General features: G+C 35.3%; 1 protein-coding gene across 2 annotated transcripts; it reads right to left on the bottom strand.

The window, feature by feature from the left end:
* Positions 1 to 4,510: 4,510 nt before the first annotated feature.
* On the bottom strand, positions 4,511 to 24,961 carry LOC145593665 (DNA-directed RNA polymerase V subunit 1-like). 2 transcript variants are annotated; one of them, XM_081649963.1, is made up of 19 exons: positions 24,830 to 24,961; positions 22,917 to 23,043; positions 21,644 to 21,759; positions 19,727 to 19,780; positions 18,125 to 18,289; positions 16,328 to 16,486; positions 16,097 to 16,252; positions 14,225 to 15,982; positions 13,898 to 14,073; positions 13,471 to 13,546; positions 13,246 to 13,370; positions 12,863 to 13,017; positions 11,397 to 11,671; positions 9,711 to 9,884; positions 9,092 to 9,232; positions 7,378 to 8,991; positions 6,070 to 6,857; positions 5,295 to 5,409; positions 4,511 to 5,206 (listed from the first exon to the last, which is right to left on the bottom strand). In XM_081649963.1, the coding sequence occupies exons 1-19, from the start codon at positions 24,908 to 24,910 to the stop codon at positions 4,946 to 4,948; spliced, it is 6,516 nt and encodes a 2,171-aa protein (XP_081506089.1). In that variant the 5' UTR covers positions 24,911 to 24,961; the 3' UTR covers positions 4,511 to 4,945. The 2 variants fall into 2 exon arrangements, with proteins under 2 accessions (XP_081506089.1, XP_081506090.1); XM_081649964.1 differs by lacking the exons at positions 21,644 to 21,759; positions 22,917 to 23,043; positions 24,830 to 24,961 and adding an exon at positions 20,295 to 20,357.
* Positions 24,962 to 25,632: the final 671 nt, after the last annotated feature.

Genomic DNA, 25,632 nt, shown 5'->3' with positions numbered 1-25,632 from the left:
TTCTGTAATATTTACATACTATATGTTCGGCTTATAATTTTTTACCGCTAGATAATATAAATAAATCATTATTATTAATTAGTCTAAAAAAATCAAATTTAATCAAAAGTTATAATTAACGGTTAAATATGGTAATGATATTTGGCCTTGTGGTCAATGATATTCTACACCTTGCTCTTAGATGTCAAGTATGTTCGTTTTCTTTCGTGAAGAGGGCGGGGTAACCGGGTTGCTCACCAGCTAGCAAAATTAAGTTTCTCCTTTGATGATCTTAGAGTTTGGATGGAAGAGGTCCCCTTGGGCATCTCTAATTTTGTAATGGATGATTTGAAACATTTGATTGATTAATAAAATGCTTTGCTCGGTTTGTGTCAAAATATAATTAACGGTTAAAGTTAGAGATTTACAAAGCTTGAATTAGTACATGTAATTAGAATTAGAGGAGGAATACCTTATAAAGAACAATATCTTCTATCAAAGCTAAAGAAAAGGAAGTAGAAGCTTTTTCATAAAACCATTAAGGGGGCGTTTGGTTCAAATAATGGTATGGGTTTGGAATGAGGAATGAAACCAAGGTGGTATAGGGTTGGAACTTGATACATGATTTCATGTGTTTGGTTTTTATCTAGGAATGATAGTTTTCCTTTTAATTTTAAACCTAAAGGTATAGGTATGAGCCATACCCACCTCCCCCTTGGATTTCAAAAACCCATACCATGGGGGTTTGAGATATGCGTTTGAAAAATGAAATTTCAAGAAACAAACACAAGATATGGGTTTTGGTCATTCCAAACCCATACCTTATACCTAATATGCTTGAACCAAACACCCCCTAAGTAATCTTCGAAATTGCAATGATATCCCTACCTTATAAAAAGTAGGAGATTGCTCTTATGAATAGTGCACAGACCATTATACCCCTTAAAATGTTTGTTTACCTTCTTACCCTCATATATAATTTTGTAATTTTCCTTACACTTTCTACATTTCCTCAACAATTTATGAGTTTTGAGCTTTTTTTCTCCTTTCTCTCTTCACCTTCCTTGAAATACTGATTAGTCTTGAATATTTTACTATTCATTTTTTCTCCATCTCTTTTCAATATCTCCATTGAAGTACTTAATTCCACAATCCCAATGCAAAACTAGATAAGAACAATTAAAATCAAATGGCGATTCAAGAACAATTAAAATCAAATTGTTGCCAAGAAAAGCTGACAATACCAAGAAATAATAGTGAAAAAAGAGAAGAAATGGCAAGGAAGGACCTTTTCGCGGTCGATGTTCGTCCATTTTATGGGAGATTGATTAGTTTGATTCCGTTGTTTTTTGTCTTCTATCCTTTGATTTTGTTCTTCTTTTTTGTTATACTCATATTGAAATGAAAGTAGTATTAAATAATATATTGCAATTACATGTGTTTCGTATATACTTCATATTACTTCATACCGTTTTTCATTCTATGTAATAGAGGTTTCGCTGTCTTTGAATTTATGATTTCGTCCAATTATTTTGTTGTCTTTGCTTATACCATTTGTTTATTTGATGATAAGTTAAATAAGGTTCCAATTGGCCATATTTTTTTTTATGTGATGTGAAGATTGAATTGATTATTATCAACAAGTTTCCATTTGCAATTAATTTCAAATACTGATATGGAGTGTTAATCGAATGTGGGTACACGAAAATTAGATTAATTGCCTGAAAGTTGAATAGTGAATGATAATAAGAAAATTGATGAATTTGGATATTTGTCTTTTCTTGTTCTATCTCACAATCCTCCTAGCAATTCTATCTCAGCTTGGTGACTCTATTAGAAGGGTGAATTTGAAAGACCCATCAATTAATTAGAAATTTATTGGAGAATGGAATAATAAGGGTTAAAATTTTTTTTTTTTATATCTAATGGGGGTTATGGTTTGATTACATGACATATTAATCTCTAGATAACGAAAGGTTGTTGCTTTATGTGGGCGTTTTTTTATTAATTTTGTGAAGGTCGAAATTAACGACTTACCCATAATTGTGTTTAAAGGACATTGTGACTAACGAAATTAATCTATGATTGTGCCAAAATAGATGTACTAAGAAGAACGGAAACCAAACTAACTATGGTGGAAAGGAGAAGAAAGCAAGAAGGGATTCAAGGGAATCATCAAGGGTGGACAAAGAGGCTACAAGTGGAGTATTGGAGCTAGCAAAGCTAAATTTTTAGAAGCATTTTGTACGAGTTCATTTTTTATTTATTCGTTAGCTTTTGAGCATTGTTATATCATGTGTAATTAACTCAATGTGAAATTCAAACAGAAGCCAAGAAAAATTAAGCCGCAAGGGCTAGCTATCTCGAGCGCAACGCACGCGTTGGTTGCCTTAGTAAAACTAAAGTTGTCAATTTGACATAATTTTTAGCTTAAACTTTTGATATGTTATCATAATAGATACAATAATTACAACAATGCCAATCATTTATTCAACAAAAATTCTATGGAGAGAGATTATGATTAGATGAGAAATAAAATAATTATAACCAATTTAGTTACATCTTTATGTTTGATGCAGGTCTAATCATTTTTTGTAAATGTAATGCAAACTAATGATGAAATACTAATTTGTTATGGTTTAGAGTTTGGTTGGTTTTTAATATTACAAATAATTTTTTTAAACAAAATATTACGAAGTATAATAAAGTGATTGAACTATTTATAAAATAATATAGTGTGAATAGAGTTAGTTGTTCACCAATCCAAACACAGGACCAGACCGAAATCAGAGCCAGAATCACTGTATTCTGCATACCAGAGACTGCACCCTAAATCAGTTGGTCCAATTCCAATCCAAACCTGATTTAGGTTTGGTCTGTGTTTAGACCTGGATTTTTTATTTTTGCAATTTTTTTTTTAAAAAAAAGTGTAGTACACTTACAAAAATCAGATACTAATTACATATTAATATATAAATTAATTGAAGTATTCAGTCCATTTCATCGAATTTGATTTAAATTTAATTCAACATATCTAATTATGAAAGAAAAAAAATTAAATCAAATTGGCCGTCAATCGACGCCTCGCTAGTGACCCGCTGCGAGAGATTAAGAGTTATGGGTAGGGATGACAATCCAATTCAAATCCTCCCCTAGTCCGATCTGATCCAAATAAAAAAAAAATCTAAACCGAATCCAAGAAATAATAATCCGAATCCGACTTATCTGATCCGACTACGACTTTTCTATGTACTTATATATTTTTATTTTTCAATTCATGAATTTATAGGTCTTTCAAGTTGATTATATATGGGTTGCTATTGATAATTGGGTCAAACTTAAATTTAAAGTCGGATTCGGAGTCAGGTCGGGTTGGACTGCAAGATGAAATGGAAAGTGATGCAAGAAGGAACAATGATGGTCGCCGGTTGGAGTGTCAGATAGATGAGATGGAGAGATGGGAGAGGAGGCAACTTTTTGGGATAATCATCTAGATTTTTCGATTTTAGGAAGGCTAAAAGCTAAAAACTGATCATTAAAATAAATTATATGCAAACCAGATTTTCCATACAGACCGAAATATTCGATATTTACCAAAAGCTAACTAAATATCCGAAATCCATATTTTCAAAGATCAAGATTGAATTTGAATCTATCGATCCGAGTTGATCGAGTGTGGTGTGTTTTCTTACACACCTCTAAGTGTGAATGGTAAATCATTCTCATTTAAGTGAGATATTTCAGGTTCAAATCTTGATATATTAACACATAAAGTGATAATAAGTCCAGTCAAGAAAATGTTGTCGTAAGTCTAGCAATAGAATTTTATTAAAGATATGGACGGGATGAATTCGCCACAAGTTTTATCACAAAAATCTTTCATTCTCAAATTGTACTTTTGCTTTCCGAAAGTGCTAGTCATGTAGGTAAGTAGTAAGTTCTTAAAAAATTCCATTTCCCACCAAGGCTAAGTTATAGAGAAGAAACTCTCCCAATTCATAGGTTAACAACTAGTATGCCTATATTTTACGTCAATGACTTTGAATGGATTTTTGATTTTAAATCCGCTTCATTAAAGCTTCTTTACGCGTAGCCATGTAGGGTTTACAGTAACTAGTTAGTTTTGATGTGATTGAGTCGTTCTTAGTTTCAAATGCTTTTTCGGCTAAAGCTTTGAGCCTATTTGAAAGAAAACTGCTGGCATAGCAACAAAAATTTTAACTTCTTGGCATTTGTTTTTTATATTGGCAAAGGTTTAACTTCTAAAGAAATTTCACAAAAGTTGATAATCAGTCATGGTTAAGGCAAGGCCAAAGGCTGTACAAGGATGAGAATAGTGCTCTTCTAGATATAAGGTTATTGCACATTTGCACACCTGTTTCTAGATATAAGGTTATTGCACATTTGTACACCTGTAGCACAGTAGCAGTCTGATGAATTTCAAAACAATTGCACGCTACGAGCATGAGGTTTAACCCTCTACATCCTAAAATAGCAGTCCTGACACAATAACTTGCAGACATATCAAGGATTGTGGACAAACACGATATTGACCTATCAATCAGTAGTAGTTGCATTATGGCATCAGCAGAGTGTGTTCCATTTCAACAAGACTGAAAGGCAACAAAATATGGCAGTTGATACAGAAAACTATCTAGAAAGAGAGGAGGCAATTGAGAAGTGAGAGTGAAAACTCATTCCTAAACGCCAAAACTTTACAGTCATGTACACTTTACTCCTAGCTGAAATAACTTCTAATTCTGTACAAAATTAACTAGGCATAAAGTTTCCAGAAACAGCCCCATTACTCAATGAGTGACTTGGAGTGCATTTCCAAGAGGGAGCAGTAATGTGAGGAGAGCATTCAAAGCTAAAATCTTGGCTGAAACAGCTACTAATATCTAGTTATGTACACAAAATAAAGCAAGAATATTACCCATCAAAACAACCAACACTTAAAGGAGACTCAGGAGCTTGATGGTAAAGGACTTGGAGGTGGGGGGCTTGCAGGCAAAGGGCTAGCAGGCGAGGGACTTGCAGGTGAGGGATTACCTCCAGGACGAGGCGGCCTTCTGAAATACTTGGACGTGAAGGACTCGGCAACTGAAGGGTACTTTCCCTTAACATAAGTCTCCAAGCACTTGATGTATGAGAAGTCCACATTCTGCCCATCGGTTGAGACGACATAAAAGCAACGGCTTTCTTGGAAGTTGCTATGCTTTTTAACCTGCAACATGAAATTTTTTTTAGAAATTATTTAGACTTCATAAAACAATAAAAAAGGATTTCAATAGCAAGAGCTACATATAGCATACCGTAATAAAATCAACTCCAGCCCCAATTTTAGCCGCTTTATCAGGATGGTAGTTCAGCACATTGTCAATAACATACTTTTGATCATCAGGAGGGAGTGGTTCTCCGTCATTACACCTACAAATTATTAATTGGAACACCATTGCAATCAGAATGATGTAAAAAAAATTTCCCATTTGTGTAATTCTCAAACAGCCCAACACAAAGATCCCCCCATCCGCCCGCGCCCCCCCCCCCCCCCCCCCTCCCCCAATTACATAATTCCAAATACTTGCATAAATCATACAAACAGCCAGAAGAAACAAACCAAGTCCTGCACACCTATTCCTAAGTATTTATCAACTGATAAAACCAGAATTTATCATCAATAGTCCACTTGTCACCATCAGGGTTTGACCTTCCAATACTTTGTTTCATTTTAGTTGACACATTTGCCAACACAGGATTTTGACTATCAATATATTCACTTATCAACAGACAAAAAAAAATATTCAGAAAGTGAGTCACAACAAACAAAAGAAATTACCATTCAAAAAAAAAAAAAAAAAAAAAAAAAAAAAGAAATTAAATTTCAAATTATCAATACTCTTAGGTGAGATGAATCTAACAAGACCACATCACTTTTTTCAATAAATCACTTAAAGAACAAGGTAATATATAGAGCCTATGTCAAAACTTGTCAGCTAATAACAAACAGAGGACAATTATCATCCTCGCAAATTAAACTAAGAAATGCATCAATCAATCAAATACAGTAGAGAAAAGTTGTAGATTTACCCAGACTGATGCATGATTCTTCGAATCGACTGCATAACCAATTCAACTTCAGATAGGACATCTTGCTCTTCAGCTGGAAATAAGTCCATTCTTTTTCTAGTAGCAGTTAGTGCCACACTAGCAGAATCATCATTTGGTCCCCTTGGGGGTCGATTCTGGTTAGGGTTATGATTTTGATTCTTCCTGCTTTTCCACTCACCAGTGTTTGAGGAGCCCCAGCCACGACCACCTTCAGGCCGTTTTTTATTCCATCCAGACCCTCCAGGCTGTCCCCAAGGTGATTGTGAATCATCAGAACCATGAGGCTTTTCACCAGAATCTTTCTTCCAAGTTGAAGAATTTGGTTTCCCCCAAGAGTCCTGTTTCTCACTGTCCTTTCCAAAGTTAGTCTCTTGAGAACCCCAACCAGATGAATTCCCAGGCTGCTTTGACTTATCAGAACCCCATTCATCAGCACTTAGTGCAGACTTCTTTAGGGTTGAATCACTTGGCTGTCCCCATGAAGATTGAGACTTTCCCTCTCCTTTTTTACAATCCCAGTTACTCAGACCATCTTCTGCAGAGGCCTTATCAGCAATTTCTTTCTCTGACATCCAGCTACCTGCAGCTTCACTGCCATTGTCCGACTGTCCCCAAGCAGATGCCTGAGGCCTGCCTTCCTTTTGAGACCCCCATGAGCTGGTAACACCATCACTGTTGGCTTCAACAGCGCCCCAACCACCAGGACTGGTATTACCATTAACCTTGCCAGAACTCCATCCATCAGCACTACTTCCTATGTTCTTATCCTGTTGATCAACTTTATCAGATTTCTTTCTTCATAATAAGAAATATTAAAACACAAATTTATTTGCGTAAACTCTCCTAAATCATACTCCCCCTAGTATAATTAAGTGACAAAATAGCACTTTTCACGGATGCCGAGGCATAAGTTTGACCGTTAATACCTTTCGTAGTGTATTAAGTAAAAATTAGAGTTAATATTATGAAAATATAATTTGAGACTAATCCAACAATATATTATACAACATTAAACAATTAAAATTCAGTTAAAGTTGATATGTGAATAATACAAAAGGTCAAAGTGTCACAAAAAAAGGTAGTACTGTCAAATGAGTACATGATATATCAGCCATATAGGATTTACACCAACAATTATGTTAGCAAAAAAGCTTTGATCACATAGACATCCAGTATACAAAATAAAATCAATGGAAAAAAAATATATAATTTAGGTTCAACTCTGAAAGATATAAAAACAATTCAAATTTCAAGTGGTCTGTTGAACAAGTGAGGAAAATTCTTTACCTCTTTGCTATCATTACTGGTTGGGTCAACTTGCTGTCCCCAAGACTGAACATTGCTTCCTTTCCTTTTGGAATCCCAGCTTCTACCTGCTCCCTGCTGATTGATATTGGAAGAACCCCATCCACCATCATTTTTGTCGTTCTGTTTCCAGGATGAATCTTTAGGCTGTCCCCAAGTCGCTGCCTTGTTCTCTACTTTCTCAGATACCCCTTGGGAAACAGGGTGCTGGTTACCCTGACCAGAGCTCCAGCTACCAGACCCTTTATTACTTTTACCCCAAGGTTTTCCTTGTCTCGCACGATCTTGTTCCTTTGCATTATCATTAGTCCATCCGCCTGAACTTCCTTGATCACTCTTCTTCCAAGAATTGCCAACAGTTTGTCCCCATGTAGACTTCTTGACATCAACATTACTAGCAATATCCCAAGGCTGTTCATTGTCTTTCCCTACTCGAGAATCCAGGCCATTTGAATCCCCTTTCTTCTCACCCTTACCAGCCCAGTCATTACTTTTTTCGAACCCAGTATCCTTTCCTCCAGTAGAATCCCAGCCTTTAGAACTTGAAGGCTGATACTGTTCTGAACTTGATTTGTTTGCCTTTAGCAGTTTATCATTCCAGCCACTTGTTTCTCCCAAGTTTCCAGAATCTCCCTGAGGATCATTTTTCTTCCAGCCTGCACTATCAGTTTCTTTTGCTGGTTCACCCCAGGCTTTACAGGGTTCTTTCGAATCGGAATTACTCCAAGATTTTGATGCATCCCAACCATTTTCCTTGGATGAACTTTCAGGCTGCGGAAGATCCTTCTTTGGTCCCCAAGCTGACCAACCACCACCTTCTCCAGAGCCGGAAGCAAGATCTTTTCTGGAATCACTTTGCTTCCAACCTGCATTTTCATCAGCCTCTTTGACTGCACCCCATGCAGATGAAGGTTGTTTTGGTTTAGACCCAGCCCAAGACTTTGAAGATTCCCAACCACCAGTTCTTGGTGAATCTTCTTGCTTGGACAGATCTTTCTTTGACCCCCAATTTGCCCAACCACCACCTTCTGCTGAGCCAGAACCAGAAACTTCCTTAAGATCATTCTTGATGCTTGTGTCATTAGGCTCTTTGACTGGTTGGCCCCAAGTAGGTGAAGGCTCCCCATGATTAGACCCACCCCAAGTTTTTAATGCATCCAATTCACCAGTCTTTGATAAATCTTCTGGCTGTGGCTGATTTTTCTTCGACCCCCATGAAGACCAACCATCAGACTTGGATGCATCTTCTGGCTGTGACTGACTTTTCTTTGATCCCCAGGAAGACCAACCACTGCCTTCTGCCGAGCCAGCACCAGTATCAGTTTTGTTTGCATTCCATCCTGTACCAGATGAAGGTATTGCATCCCAACTTGATCCACCTGCTCCAGGAATTTCAGAATCTAAACCCATTTCAATAGCATCTTCAAAGACAGCCTTGTTTTCCTGTTCAGGGGATAGAGCTGGTTCCATGTATACATCCTTGTCAAAGGTGTCAATATCTTCACCCAAGCCCCCACTATCAACCTCTTCCTCATTTGCGCTACTCGTCAGATGAAGGAAGTTGTAAACATCAGTTGGTTTGTCAGCCAATTCAATCTGTGGGATTTGAATAGTGATCAGCAAATCAATTGAATGAACCAAGAAATGGTGAATATGGATTTTCAAACACACGTGAATTTTAAACAGGACGCAATACCTCTTTTGTGTCCCAGAGGAGATCGAACTTGGCACCAGTACCTATAGCAACACGCTTACCCCACGAGCATGATCCTACAATGCTTGCCAGAGTATCTACATGACACTTCTCAGAAGCTCTTTCAAAACACTTGCGCGGTGTCTGGCCAAGCAGGAAAAAAAAGTACACGATGCAATATATTAAACATCATTAAAAGATCACTGATAATAGATACTAGTTACTCTCATTCATTATATAGGCCACATTGAGAGTGAGGGATAGCTCAAATGGTTAGAGCTCCCCTCCCGGTCCCAGGTGATCCTGAGATCGATTATCATCTCCTGCCCTTGTGGCTCTCTAAACACCAAAAAAAATTATATAGGCCACATAGTGTAGTTTTCAACTTCATTCAAGGGAAAAAAAATCAGCATTAAACACAAATTTTCTAGATAATTCTCACTTCCTCGCATCAGCATTTGATGCAATGTTTAAAAAACTTAATCAAATACTCCTAAACTTTTAAATATTCTGATTCAAAGGATCCTTTTCTGCCTCAGCCATAAACAGCAATCGCCTTATATGATGAACTTGAGGAATATCAAGAACTAAAAATAAAATTAAATAAAGTGAAACTTCTTACATATAGAGTTGCCTCAGTGAAAGGAATTTGAACATTCAGTGTTCGGCGTAAAGTCTTTATTCCATTCGTATTGAAGCCAACCAAATTCCCTGCACACGTCATACTACTGGCCAACAGAAGCAGATGCTCTTTGAGAACACCTTTTGTGACCATAGTTACAGATGTTGAAAGGCGCTGCAATTACCAGAAAACAACAATTTAGCAAGTTGGTCAAACAACTTTTGATTTTTAAAGAAAACAGTAATGCTTCCTCGGTTCTTTTCTAAATTGCAATACTTCCCAATTCACCGCTTGAAAATGCATTGATTCAATAACTAATATCTTAAATTACTACTAAATTTATTAAAAAAATTATAATGATATGATGTTATGACAATATAAAGTGATACGAATCCAACAAAGTAACAATAAAGCACTATTGCATACTCTACTTTTGGATGACAGCCTATATCTATCAAACTATCATAAGTTTGTCACACATCATACAACATTTGATGTACTGTTACATGAGATATGTCTAGTTTCTACGGCAGAGGAACCAAGCCCTCTAACACCAATATTTTGAAGGTCTCTAATGACATAGAAACACATAGACAAACACAAATACTGAATTCACAGATCAGGCAGAGAGAGAGAGAGAGAGAGAGAGAGTCTACTACTCGTAAATACCCGCAAATGTTATGCATGGAAATAGAAAACCCAAGGGGGAAAGAGAGAGAGAGTGAGAGACTTAGGTATCTCCACAATCAGATATATATATCTTCAAGTAAATTTGTGCAAAATCAGAAGCTTTTAGATAATAAGTAGAGTCGCCGCCTCAGGAAATTGAACACCAGTCTCAGATCATTTTGACAATTAAGAGTAAAACCATGCAGCAACATCTAATGACCTAAAGTTGTGCCGATGCATAGATTGATAGAGTTCACATTGGTGTGAACCCATACAGAAGAGGTTCACCTAAAACATAATAATGGCAAAGAAAAGAAGAATTATATAGTCTAAATGCACAAAATAAGATCAAATTTGGTAAGTTTATCCTAATAATGAAAATTAATAATAACTACATCAACTCAGAACATTGTCAACAAGGAATAATTATAAATAAAATTTTATAGCCAATGATAACTAATACACATGCTGAATCCACACACATACAGAGTCAAAATTACCAAGCATGACGATGACACAACAATGCCAGGTGATACAAAACAGACTGAAAACTTGTCGACCAAGGGGATAAAAAAACAGTACCTGCTTCCAACAAGATGATACACTAAAGAGCAAAAGGCGCATATCTAATAAGAAATCCAGCCAAAACCAAAACAACCACGGCACAAAAAATCTCAAAGCCAAAAATCATGACATAAAAAGCTGAATTCTAATCTCAAGGGATCTTTGAAGCAGGAGACACTAGTAATACGGGGCAGCGCTCAGTTTCCCTTTTGCTTCAAAGAAGCATGTCAAGTCACAAGGCCCTTATACGAACCTAAAAGATGTTGGTAGTTACTGACACACTAAGCTTCAATGTATCAAGACACAATTTTAAATCAAATCAAATGGGTACCTATATTACAAAAGAACCTGGAGCAAGATGCAGTCTATATCATACCAATATACAAAAAATGTTTAGAGGATGGAAATAAAGCAATACAAGCAAGTAGTGATGGATAATCAGTTGAAATGTACCTGCACTGCCTGATCAAAGGCACAGGATATTCCAAATAGATCCTGGATTTGCTTTATTGCGTATGGAATAGAGCGCCTTGTATCAATTAGATGAAATACAGGTAGACAACAATCCAGTACAATCCTCCACGCATCACCACTTTGCCTGACAGCTGTCTTCTCCAGAGCCACCTCCACAGCTAATTCACCCTTTGTACTGCTACAAGGACTCTGTACCCAAGTTGTAGTGCCTGGACTAATCCAGGTAATATTGACAGTGGAAATTCGTGGATCACCTGCAAAACAAAAACAAAACAAATTTCAAGATTTACTAAATTTATCCTATCTCCTGGAGAAAATTTAACAGAGAGAACACGTATAGCAGCCCCCACTCAGTGCAGAAGCAGTATCCTAATTCAGATTTCCATGTAACATTGTTCTGATTCTCTTAGATGGGAAAATTTCACTAGAATTATTGATAAGAAAGTACATCAGAAAAGGACAATCAGAATAGGACAAGTCTTCCATAATAATGCAAAAAGGAGCTCCATACCATCAAAACCCTCTCTTTCGACTCATCCTGAACCAAGGTTAAAATCCTTGCAAAGAAAAGAAAGAAGACTAATGATTCCACATCTTTCAACTCCTTAATTTCACCCAAAACAAAGGAACCAATTAAAGCAGGTATCATTATACTAACACAATCAGTGTTATGTTACATTATAACCTCAATTGCATACTTACACTCAGTCAAATTATGACTGTTATCCTACGCTTAAAACCTACATCCTTTTATCACAAATTCGGTGCCAGGTGACTTTTACAGTAAAAACAAAATTTTCACTCTTCTAAATGATTTCACTCCCTTAATCAGTCTAACTCGTAAAGCTAGTAATATCCACTATAACCATCTTAAAATGAAGGTCAAAACTCAAAACTGCATGGGTAATCCATACACAAGTGTTGGACAAGTGAGTACCTATTGCAGACAAGTAATCAATCCATATTTCGTTTCTACAAAGTGATACCAGCTTTACATAACAGAGGGAATCATAACTAGTAAAAGTGGAAAATATTCCATAAAATTGCAGCTGAAATTTAGAAGATGCATGAAACCAGTTAAGTGTTAAAACAAGAATATATCTCCTTATTCCCAAAATATCATTCTTCTAGAAGCTTACAGTCCTGTTCTTGACCAATTAAGTTACTAGCATCACCTACACAGATACACACATCTTATACAGCACAACTTATCGCTAAAAAACACAGTTTCTAAGATACAGATTAAACTCCACACAATTGAGCGACAAAAGCATTGCTATTACAGCATACTTAAGCAACCATTATTTGAAACAGAAATGACATCCACTGCAGTACATAAGTTAAACATGGGGACGAAACATTCATACCACAAGAAAGCAACTCAGTACAAATAGAATTTATTAAGCAAGTCCTGAAAATTTCCCCAAATAAAGTAAAAAAAGTACCTTTAATAATTGTGTCCAATAGAACTGGGCAGATCATATCAGCCATGATATGTTTTGTTCTTTCCAAATCAGAGTCAGGCATGTCTTGCCAATAGAATTTCAAACATGGCATGTCAGTCCATTTGCTATCAGAATGGTTGAAGAAGCAACATTCACTGCATCAGAGAAGAAAGAGACATTCAGAAATCAGAGCAATCAGAAGCATTTGCAGTCATAACATAGCATAAGTAGGGAATCATTGACACAGTTATTATGAATCGAAATTATTACGCATTATTTTATCCACAAAATTTTGTATGAATAACTATCATCAAATTATCACCGTCAGAACAATCAGATACTACACTGCAAAAAAAACAACATGAAACATGGCATGAACCTACCTTACAGACAAAAGTATCCTCTTAAAATGATAACCATATTTCTTCTTCTTACGTAACATGTTTACTTGTTCTTCACATTTTTGTAAAATGTCACGCATACCAATGCCCGATGACTTGAGCAAGCCCTACACAACATAAAACTTGTCACATAATTGAAACCTTTCCACAAGAAAAACTAATGTTTACAAAGTCAATAAGGAATAAGAGGGCAAAAAGTCTACAAACCGCATTGAGATGAATATGACCAACAAGTCCTGTGTCCATTTCACAACTTTCAGGTTCAAGCTTTGGCCGCTTGTACCTGAATGGAGTTATCCCATAAGCATTCAAGCAGCATAAAAACAGATAAAATAAGTATGGAATGTAAAGCACATATTGCGACTGTAAAGAACAAACATTCAACAACATAACATCATTCATTTTAATAGACTAGAAAGACTTGGATCACACAATAAATCGACATTTTAATTTTGTAAGTACATCTTACATTAATGATTGAAAATTTGAATCAAACATAATTAGTTAAGAAAATTAATTATGGACCAAGGGAAAAAGTACTGAAGAGAAATGGCAACATAAATTTCTCAACAAGGTATAACACCACCACTATATAGAATTCGTATACCCAAAAAAGGTGGTAAAAGAAACTTACTCAATTGATAGCTCAATTGCAGCATCTCTGAGGCTAACCTTTTTCAAACGATTTTTTACCAGGCATGATGCATTTTCTTGACAATACTTCCTACCACAACAACAATCATTCAAATATAATATAACCCGCCGATCATTATTATCATTCCTGAAATTTGCACGGCAAAACAATATTTCCTGGTACAAGTAAGATGAATCAGCAGCTAACAAACAAGGAATAAGAATTAAAATAGAAATTCATCAAGTAAATATACACCATAAGCTTGATTAACAATCTAAAGTCAACATTATCTTGTTAGTAATAACTAAACAGAAAATGAAAGAATACCTTCATCATATCCCAAGAAGAATTACTATTGGGAGAAGAGTCCAGAACAGCCTTGTAAGCAGGATTTGACATGGCCGTTGCTGCCAAAACTCCAACAGGCTCTCCAGCAGGAAACAAACTCTGAGATGCCATCCCTCCAATCCCATATTCAAATTGAATGACAGAATTACTGCTGATATTTCTAACAGTACCATCATAGCAAATGACAACATCTCTAAGAACTGCCATCAAATTCTTAAACAGTGTTCCAGGCTCAGCCAGTCCTTTTGATGATCGGACAATTACCTCCCTGGTAGCAATAGAGTGAACTATCTCTTCATAAGGATCCAGGCCATGGAAGAAACAACTCGTTACAAACCCAAACTCCTCTGAAGGATGCGAAGTTGCATATGGATACTTTTGTTGAAAGAGACTCGCTACTTCCTCCACCAGTCCACTAGAATAAAACTTCCTCCTATCAGAAAGCTGCAGTCCCAAAAACCCGATTTGCTGAACAATTTTATCAATTGCAGAGTCACTCCTAGAATCAATCAGATTTCCAAGTGCTGAAGATATAAGAATAAAATTTCCAACTGGGGATTTGAGCTCCCGAATATGATTTTCAAATTGCAGCTGCACTAGCTCATTGAAGGATGATCTTAGCTGCATTAACAGGGGTGAAAGATCTTGTAAATTCCTTTGAATATTTTGCAACTCGGATTTGGGGAAAAAAAAATCATGCAGCCCCACACTAAAACCCTCAGAAAACAAATTTTCCATCAAAAGGGGTTGCACAGAGTCAAAAAAGTTCAAAGCATCTTTCGGGCTTTTGTTAAAGAACAATGACGTGAGAACGTCACTAATGACTGATGCCACAATATCCCGATTGAAGTCTAACTTTAACACTTCACTGTCATGTATCAACAATCTATCGCCATGACATTCAAAGTGGGTTGGTAAAGCTGTCTGCAAAACTTGCTGAGCAGTCCAGAGAGGACCAGAAGAATATGCTTTCTCTTTTTTCGAAACTGAAGGACATGCTTTCCACAGTGCAGGAGATGGCAAAAGATTAGAGGCATACATAGCCAATTGGTTAGCCGATGCTCTGTCAAGAAAATGAACCTTAAACATAGTCTTTAAAGACAACAGAGAATCAGTAGATAGCTGCAAGTTCAGATTTCCATTATGTGAACTCAGCAACTGTTTCTCAACAGAGAACAGCTCCAAAACTTCAGCCCTAGCAGAAAGCGATTGGGGATAAAATAAGTGAACACAGTCCCCATCAAAATCTGCAGCCAGAGGACCACACATAAGAGGGTTTATTTTGACCACATGATCTTCATGAATGTACACACGCAATGCTTGAAGAGAATGCTTATGAGTAGTAGGAGGCCGATTAATGAAAACTATATCCCCATCCATAATCCTCCTATGAACAACTTGTCCAAGTCTTAGGAACGTATGCCCCTTAGAACCCTCCCTCAACGAATATGTTGACAACCCATCCCTAAAGGTGAGACACAAATTGTTATCTACCAGATTTTGAAGGTACTGTATATTATGCACGTTCACTCTCTCTTCAAATGTCATTTTTTGGGCAATCTCACAGGGCACACCAACTTCATTTACAGCCCTGTAAGCATCACCAGTGATGACAGACCTTGAAGAGAAACCAGACCCTTTACTTATGAACAAGGTTTTCATTTTGTCGACCCAAGCTTTTGAAGTGTTGTTGCCTTCTTTGCTTACCCCGTACCGGTTGTCACCATCACGAGCAGCCTGGCAAATAAATTAATGGCTGTTAATAAGTAAATCTGTATGCTCCCAATTATAATAAGCTCATTCAATTGCATTTTTGCATCTAAGTAAAACTACGGGCATTACAAGTTATACCTTTCCAGTGCCTCTGACTTGGAGATACTGTGAAACAGCAACTTGCAAATCATTGGCTTCAACTTCATGCGACTCGAAATTGGGTTCACCGGATCGAGAGCTCCGAATAACCTCGATTTGCCTGAGAACTTTCTTCAACATCGCTGAGCAAAGATCCTAAAACATCACAAGGCGACAATTATAACAGGTTAAGTGTTCAAATGTCAAACATACAAACATAGTACAACTCACCGATGACATAACACTGACTCCATCTGATACATCTGGAACAGATAAGCAGTTAGGAGGAACAGGTACATAGCGCAAAATGTACCCCTCTTGCGGGATGTATCCTTTCTTTGCAAGCTTTCTTCTTGTATCTTCAGGTAATTTTTTCAACATCGCTAGAACCTGATTAGTTATGAGTAGATGGATGAGAAAATATGACCAAACTCCAGGATGCAAAGCAATGGATAGGTTCGGGGAAGGGGGGCACACTTAGATAATCAAGATATACATAAGATAATTTTAAACTCTATTTTAGATTATTTTTTTATTAGACAAATTTAAAGATGGAAAGAGTGTTGGACATAAGAAAGAATAACATAAAACATACTCCGTAATAAAACAAAATTTTGATGGGTACTAACAAATTACTGAAACTCAGTCAATCAAGCATCAATTATGATCAGATTGTCGCAATACTGGAACCAACATACATATGAACCGAAAAAGAACATAAACTTCGAGGACATCAACACTTAACACAGGAAACTTTTGATGTCATTGAAAGTAAATAACAAAGCAAACAGCAAGGGCTGCTTACAACTCGCGAGCTACTCGGTCAACACTCAATTCGAATAAGCTCGACTCGAGCTCGAGCCGGAACTCTAACAAGTCGAGTCGAGCAAGCCAATACTCGACTCAAAAGCTCTTGAGAAGCTCGATATGATTAACATTTGTTTTAAAAAATATTTTTATACTTCAAACAATTTTTTAAAATTATTCTCTTAATGTCTTAATTAAGTCTTTTAGCTTTAAAGGATAATGCATTAAGATAAAATTAATAACGTTATATTTTTTTTTGTAATCACAATATCATATACAAGAATATCAAACTAATTAAATACTTAATCTATTTTTTTATACTTACAACACACCTTTTATCACGCTTTTCAAGGAGGGGATTAAACTAGGTAAACGAATGCATTAAGCTATAAAATTTAAACATTAGCAACTTATCTCTTTCTTCCCATCGGTGGTAAATTTTGTTAATTAATTTATCCGTTTACCTAGTCTAATATTCCTTAAAATGCGTGCCAAAGGGGTGTGTTGCAACTAAATAAAAACGGAGGAGGTACATAATATTACTTCAATCAAATATACAATTCTGTAAGAAAATAAAGCCAATTTAGATTGTATAAGTAATAAAATGTAAAGGTTGTTGGTAATAAAATATTATGCATATTAGAATGTTGATGGTATGTATATGTCTATAATACTATAATTTTACAAAGCTATAAAATAATATATGATGTCACACAACTTGTACCACATTGAAAAATTATAATGAGGTAGAGTAGAATGAGAGATATATAAAAGAACACTTATGGCATTAGATTTTCTACAAACCCACATTCCCACATTGAAGTTTTGGAAAAGAAGATGGGTGAAAAATGTTATAAAGTAACCAAATATTGTACTAGATATTTAGTATGGGCCTCATATTGGGACCTGCTATTGAGTACAAGTTGAACCCCAATCGAGCTTAAGACGAGCTCAAATTGAGCACGAGTTGAGCTTAAATCGAGTTTCATTAGAGCTTAAATCGAGCGCGAGTTCGAGCTTGACTATTGAACTAACAAGAAGAGTTCATGAGCTTGAGAACAGCTCACGAGTTTTCGAGCTCGAGTCGAGCCTAACGAGTTCGAGTCGAGCTTAGTGATACTCGAGCTCGACTTGCATAATAATCAGCCCTGCACAGTGACATCTGTAACCCAAATCATTTGAGAAAGTTCCAAAGACAGCAAAAAATTATGGGAATCAAACCTCAGAAGGAAGCAGCGTCCTAGCACAACCATCCCCATATCTGTAACCATATCTTTCAAGAAAGTTCCAACCATCTTGCACTTTTGATCTGGTTGGTACTCTCAGCTCTAGGAAAAAAGCACCATCACTGTTCTTGATATCTTTAATCGATACACTGCATGCTTCCTAAGAAAAATTCGAACCACAATGAGGTTAATACAAACAAAAAACAGCATATACTAGTATAAAACTTACAAAAAAAAACAAACAAAAACACATGGTAAATACAGAGTATTCTCCACACAGCATTCTGAAGAGTCCAAATAAACAAAGCTTACAGCGAGTGGGGGGGGGGGGGGGGGGGGGGGAGGAGGGGCTTAAGACACATTGTTCAAAACTCCAATTGCATTGCAGCAGTAAAATGGCATGTCCAGATATAGCATACAGCAGGGTCAATTTTTAAATAAAAATGAACTTACAACTAGAATTGTAGTCAAGAAAATTAATCCACTTAAGACTTTTTCCTATATACTAGAATTGAAGTTAGGAAAATTTGTTCACTTGAGACTTTTTTCCTATGGTGCCTATTTTTTTCAAAAATTGGACCGTGATATGTAATTAAACAAATAATGAACAAATCATTTTAAGCTCAATAGTTTCAAGCACTAGTTAATATCTGCATTTATTTTGTAATAACAGAGAAAGTAAAGTAATTTAATGATCTATAAGCATTCATAAAAGCAAAAGTTTATACAAGACTTAAAAGTTTCTAACTTACAATTGTTATGTAAATTAGTAGTAAAACATGTCTCGCTACAAAATTCATGTGAAACATAGCCAAAGCATTTACCCCTCTGATTTCGTATTGCAGACTTTTGTTTCTAGGAGAGTTTAGTGGGTGTGAGAAGATGGATTAGGCAAGAAACTGTATGTATAAAAAGGTAGATGGTTGTATAAAAGTCGAATGTATGGTGAAAAATAAGGTGTGAATATAGTATAATAAGGTGGTAAGTAGAAAAAAAATGTGTAAATAATGTAGAATAAGGGGATAGCAAAGTTGGACAAATAAATAACACTGCCAGCAAAGGACCCCCCCCCCCCCCTCCTTCAACATAAATTCGCCACTGCAGCAGTAACTATGAACTTAATCACTTCCCTTCAGAAGTCATGACTCCCACAACTGACCATCTCAAGTCTTAACTAAGAAAGCCATTGATAACAAAAAAAAGGATATACGCATGTACCTCAAAACAATGGTCACTGATAACAAAAAAAAAAGGGTCCCTTTCACAACACCAACACTAATTGTTTTCGAGCTGACCTTAAAGCTTCATTAATTAAAGGCGAATTGTAAATTTTATAGTATTCTATTTTAATTCTACATTAGAATGTACAGTACATAAATGCACTCTGTTCAAAGTTACCCCAACTAAATATGTTCAATATTGACATTGATCCTAACACCGGGGGGAAGGGGTACCAGCAATCCAGCACTAGCTTCAAAAAGTTATCATCTAATTTGTTTATATTTCAGATTTTAAAGATAACATATAGAGCATAAGTTGAAAATTTGTCACACAATTTTTAAAAGCCAAGAAATACATACAGAATGTGAATACTTACATCACAACATGCTGACAATAATTTCTCCGCAACACCATTGTTCTTCACTGGGAACTGGAAAGATATACAACAAGCAAACATGATAAAGATCAAAGAGGATTGAGCATATTCATACAATGAAACATATAAAATGCAATGCAAGAGCTTAAGCCAAAGTTTAATATGTAGCAGTTTATTATTGGAACAAGCAAAAATGTTCACAATGAAAACTAAAATCATTTTGAAAAATGGCAGCAAAAAACTAAATTTTTTTTTTTTGAAGACGCAAAAAAACTAAAATTTACATAGCAAAAAACACAACAATACAATATCACAGTTTCATGAAATTGAACAAAGGCAGAAACCGATTATGGACTATTACGTACATACACAGAAGCCGAATCTTAATTTACTATGGAAAATATAGTTAACCATGTCTGACATTACAATTCCTTAATAATTGGTTGTTCAATTGACCTCAAAATAAATGTGAAGTATAAATTCCACGAAGAAATTCGATGAACTGTTTGGTTGGAATTGGCATAGGAACTTTTGTTACAATTCGCACATAATGGCAGACGCTGCTTACCTAGCTCCCTTAGGAAAGTAGACCTTCCCCCAAGAATGCAAAAGCCCTTCTTAAGATCACCCAAACTATTATACACACATCAGTACATCACAGAAAGAATAGCTCCAAAGAAATTGCCAATTCATAGTAATTGCAACTTTCTATGTGTAACCAAACAGCTAATTAATTTGTTTTTTTACTAGCAACGTTTCTTATTTTCCCATTTGCAGATGCATAACTTTAATCATATATATCTTTAGTTATACATTAGAAATGATTATACTTCCTCTGTTATTTTTAGTTGCATTACTTTCCTAAAACGGAAGTTTCAAATTAGTTGCACCACTTTCCTTATTACTCCCTACGTCCCTATTTTATTGCTCCATTTGACTCTGCACGGTCTCCAATACACATCCTAAAATGTTTATATCTTTATTTTCATACACATAAAAATTATAAAAACGTGATATTAATAAAATATATAATGAGACGAATCTAACAAGACCTCTCATGACTATATTACTATTTATATATTAACGGTAATTTATGGTCAAAGTTTTCAAGGTTTGACTCAAAAAATGGCAATGGGGCAAAAATAAAGGGACAGAGGGAGTAGTTAACAAACTCTTTCTATCTCACTCTTAATCACATCGATCTATTTATTCTCTCTCTCTCTCACTCTAAAATTGCCTAGGAGTCCGCAAGTTGCAAAGAATCTAAAACGGAGGAAGTAATAGATTCTAATAAAGCAGATATTGAATTGAATCTAACAAGATCCCAGACAGCTATATTTTTCATCAAGTATAAATCACAAAAATCAATTTAAGTTGAGTATGTGAATAGTAAGCACTATTAAAATGTTGCAGGGAAGTATTGCCACCAACTAGTACCTATATCACCTTACATGTGCATAACCTTAACACTTATTTAGGAATCTAGGCCTATCTATAATGTGAAGTATTGCAGCATCAAGAAATGATATCTATCAAATGAAACCATGATATTATGTAAAGGACTGAAAATGATGTCAGATCAACATAAAAGTGAAAGAAAGCATTTAATGAAGAAATAGCAGCCCACAAGCCCACTCCATCTACAGATGCTTTAACTTATTCAAATTACTATTAACTAAAAAGAGTAAGAAAATCCTAACAGGGGTAATGGTATGAAAGTAAGACAGTGTAATAAAATCTATTTAACAAAAAGACAGTGATGAGTGATGACATTAATGATATTATAAGCATTACCCCGGCAGTGTCCAGCATTATATATCAGAATAAAAGTACTTTTGCAACAACACTGATCTACAAAACATTTACTTCAATTATTTCAACTTCATGCCTTTTCTTCAAAAAAAAAAAACTTCATACCTTATTTGACTTCATCTTTAAACACTTGAGGCACACTAAGCTCAACAGACGTTTTAATTCGCTGACATGAGATGGGTGGTAGATAGGTATTGGCAACTCAATATAGCCGAAGTGACCTGAAAAATAAAGTATTGATAATAAGTAACCACCTTATATCATTGAGATGTGAAGACAATGAAAAACCAAACCAGATAAGATACTGATGTAGCTAAACTGATTTAAAAGAAGGGAAATCAGCCACCACATTTTGCTCATCTCCCTTTGTTTTTGTTTTAATTACAAAGAAAAATCAAGTATAGTATAAAAGAGGGCAAGGTGAACAATGAGGTAAAAGTAGAATATAGTAATTTAGTGAAGAAGTAAACATTCTAACTTCTAAGACAAATCTTGATGACTGAAATGATGAATCCTTAATAGGCATTAGTTTAGTAACCCATTACTCACCGGTACATAGATTTGTAAGTGGGCTTTGTTGGAGAAATAAAAAATTAGAGGAAGTAGTTGGGTAAAAACTAAAGGATATGAGCAGAGAAAATTAATTTTCTAAAAAATAATAAAAATAATAGAAGATGTCCAAAACAATAAGTGATGCACTTAAAAAAATATAGGGAGTATTTCAATTCAAGGCTAAAGTGGGAAGGACGTTATAGGTTACAAAAGCTTGGCCATAATTACACTAGTAAATTAATAACATGATAAATACAAAGAGGATCTTTAAGACTTCAATGCTGTTATAAAACAGAAAAGTATTTTTTATGCTACAGGTGCCTTTCATCAAGTTGCTATGATTTAGCTTTATAAGGTATATATTATAATTAGTATGTTGGCTACTGATTTTGATATTTTTGTTATTTCTCATGTTAAACGAGTAGGCAATTCGGTAACCCATGTAGTAGCAAGATGGGATACCAATGATAGTTCCGAACTAGTATGTATGAACTCTTTCCCCCATGACTTGAGCGGAGCTTGATTTGCAATAATAAGCCTACTAACTCATTTCCCTTACAAAAAAAAAAAACAAACAAACAAACAAACAAAAACAAAAACAAAAACAAAAAAAAAACAAAACAAAACAAAACAAAACAACAAAAAACTCTTCTATATAGGAGAGCATATCAGTCGCACTAAATATTGATAGCTGGGGAAGGTAATTCACAGCAGCATGCCTTCAAGCAACCACTATTCAGTTATACAAGATAAGATACATTGAATAAACAATTTTTCTGCTACTTCCATCAAATTTTTATTTTTAACAAAAGAGGATATGTTTTACCTTCACACTTTCCGGGTTCTGCAGTACCACAAGACTCGCATTTACCCATTTCCAAAGGTAAGCCAAGAAAAGGATTTGCCAACTGACTAGCATGACTAATTGGACAATCGCTGATGGAAGATGTTCGCTGCAAGATGAAGGGGGGGAAAAACCTCATTATGCATAACATATAATAGATCAACTAAATATAGATTTGGGCAACAATGTGTCATCCTTCAAAGAAATTAAATACCATCTTCCGGAGATTTAGCTGCAATTAGCATTTTTAAAAACTCCAAGGCATCTGAGACCCTCTTAAAGAATATAATATAACTAACTCGTAAATATTTAGAAGCATAGAAGAATATATGAACTGAAATTATTAGCCAAGTCATAATCAGAGAAACATGGGATATGCAACAGCCACCATCAAACAGGATAGCTGAAAGAGGACATGATGATGAGGGAGGGAGGAATTGGAGCACTGCACACGTCATAATATAACAACAATTCAACATAAATTTATTGGGACAAACAAGTGAGAAAGAACACACACAAAAAAAGTTGTAAAGTGCCACTCTCCATACTATATTAGTAGCATTATTTTTCTTTCTTGCTTGAAGTGAAAACCATAATCCCTACATCACAAATTATATTTTCCTTATGGGGTGTGAGGATGTCCACAAATAATCTTATTGTTACTTAATACTTCCTCCGTTTCTTTATAGTTGCAACACACTTTATCACACTAGTTAAGAAAAGTGGACCTCACATGATATCATACATTTATAATGGGTTAATAGGTTGCTAAGAGTATAATCAAGTGGGTCATGTGCTTTATTTAAAGGAATTAAGGTAATAGTAAAATTTTCACCATAGAACCTTCCTATAATGGTGTTTTGTAACTATTGGGACATTTCCATTTTAGGGAAGTGTTGCAATTATAAAAAAACGGCGGAAGTATAAAAATTTAACCCATTTATCCATGCGATGTTGAGCCATTCACTAACTTCTTTCTCAAACTCTAAACTCCAAACTCAATGTCATGTAGGTCCTTTTACCCACTATCTTTTAATCACTTATTTATTCTTAGACACCATATCCACCAAAACATCTACTCACCCTTCTAATTCCCTTATTATGTGTGTCCAAAGCTAACAAAAAGATTTTATTGGAGGACAAAGGGAGTACTACTCTCTAAAATATTCAACAGGGGTGGGAAGGGAGAGAAAAGCATACGATTAGTCAGTTAGTGGAATTTTTGCAATATCAAGCACCTCTTAGTCTTTACCTTCAAATTAAGCTTAATTTAATTTCAACCTACAAGTATCTTTAATTCTTTATTTCATAGAAGACAGATATATACTTGTACCATTAGTCCATTAGTACACAAGAAAAAACAAAATTTTGGATGTGTGGCAGATTATAACCAGAAAAACAAGAAACTGTAGTTGTCTATCTCTTGCACAACCACCATATGCAAATCATATAATGTGAAGATATATGTACACTTCCATGCCAATTAACCAAACTATATTACACTCTTTACGCTTCAAAAGAAAGGACTCCCACCTATTATTTTTCGGCACTACCGCACTAGGGTGTACCTTTGCTTTTGTAGAGGCTTGATTTCAGCAGGAAACAAAAAAAAGATTTCTATTTTAGAAATCACAACCTAAATGAACCTAAGAAGCTAATACATGGTTCTATTTTAGAAATCACAACCTAAATGAACCTAAGAAGCTAATACATGGCAACAATAGTACTTTCTAAAACCCTATATATATATATATATATATATATATATATATATATATATATATATATATATATATATATATATATATATATAACGAAAAACACCGACCAAACTAACTAGCAGCATTGTAATATCATCATAAAGCATGTGACAGAAAATTGAGCTGCCTACTCACAATTTCATGATCGCTTGCAAGGCCGAACTTAATTCCAATCAACTCCCCATCAGGAACAGTTGAAGCCTCACTTTCCTCCATTTTTGAAAAAACAAGAAATTTGATTCAACTTATGGTGGCATACAAGAGAAAGCACTCCTGTGGAAGAACATCGACATATACAATAATGAGTGAGCACAAGTGATTATATCATAATCAGATTAACAGCATCTTTGAAAACAAGGTATTCCTAAACTATGTGAGCCTTATCCAGTTCTCACAAAACAATAAAAAAAATAAAATAAAATAAAAATCAAAAAGAACAGGGTGTCCTTGATCCAAAAACCATGTTCATTGGACAAAATTACACACTTCTAATTGAACTAACAATTACTAACAATTGGTGTATGAAGAACCTCCTCAACACAGAGAATGGATTAATCCAAAAACAAGACACATTGGTGTAACCTAAGTTACTCGTGACTCTTCATTGCCCTCATGTGGCCATGCAGATTACTCGACATGGGTATGAGCATATGCCATTAGAGGACTTCATTTCAGACTAAGATCATACAAAATTTCATGAAATGGTCTTGTCTAATACTCCAAGCCGGGCCGACGTACACAGTATCACCTCATCCAAATCCCAAAATACTAGTCCGTACAAGAGAAGATGATTCTACAGCCATGATTATTTCAGCCAGTCAACAGATATCCCAAGAAAACAAAATCTCCCATCTTAGGAAACAAAACCAATAATTAGACTATCAACAAATAAATTCTCTTAGCTCCGGCTCCACTTCGCCACAAATCGATTAATGAAA

Source organism: Chenopodium album, chromosome 19, assembly GCF_948465745.1.
Source record: "Chenopodium album chromosome 19, dcCheAlbu1.1, whole genome shotgun sequence".
Taxonomy (NCBI): Eukaryota; Viridiplantae; Streptophyta; class Magnoliopsida; order Caryophyllales; family Amaranthaceae; genus Chenopodium; species Chenopodium album.
Note: the sequence above shows the minus strand (reverse complement) of the source record. Positions and strands in the feature narration are given on the sequence as shown.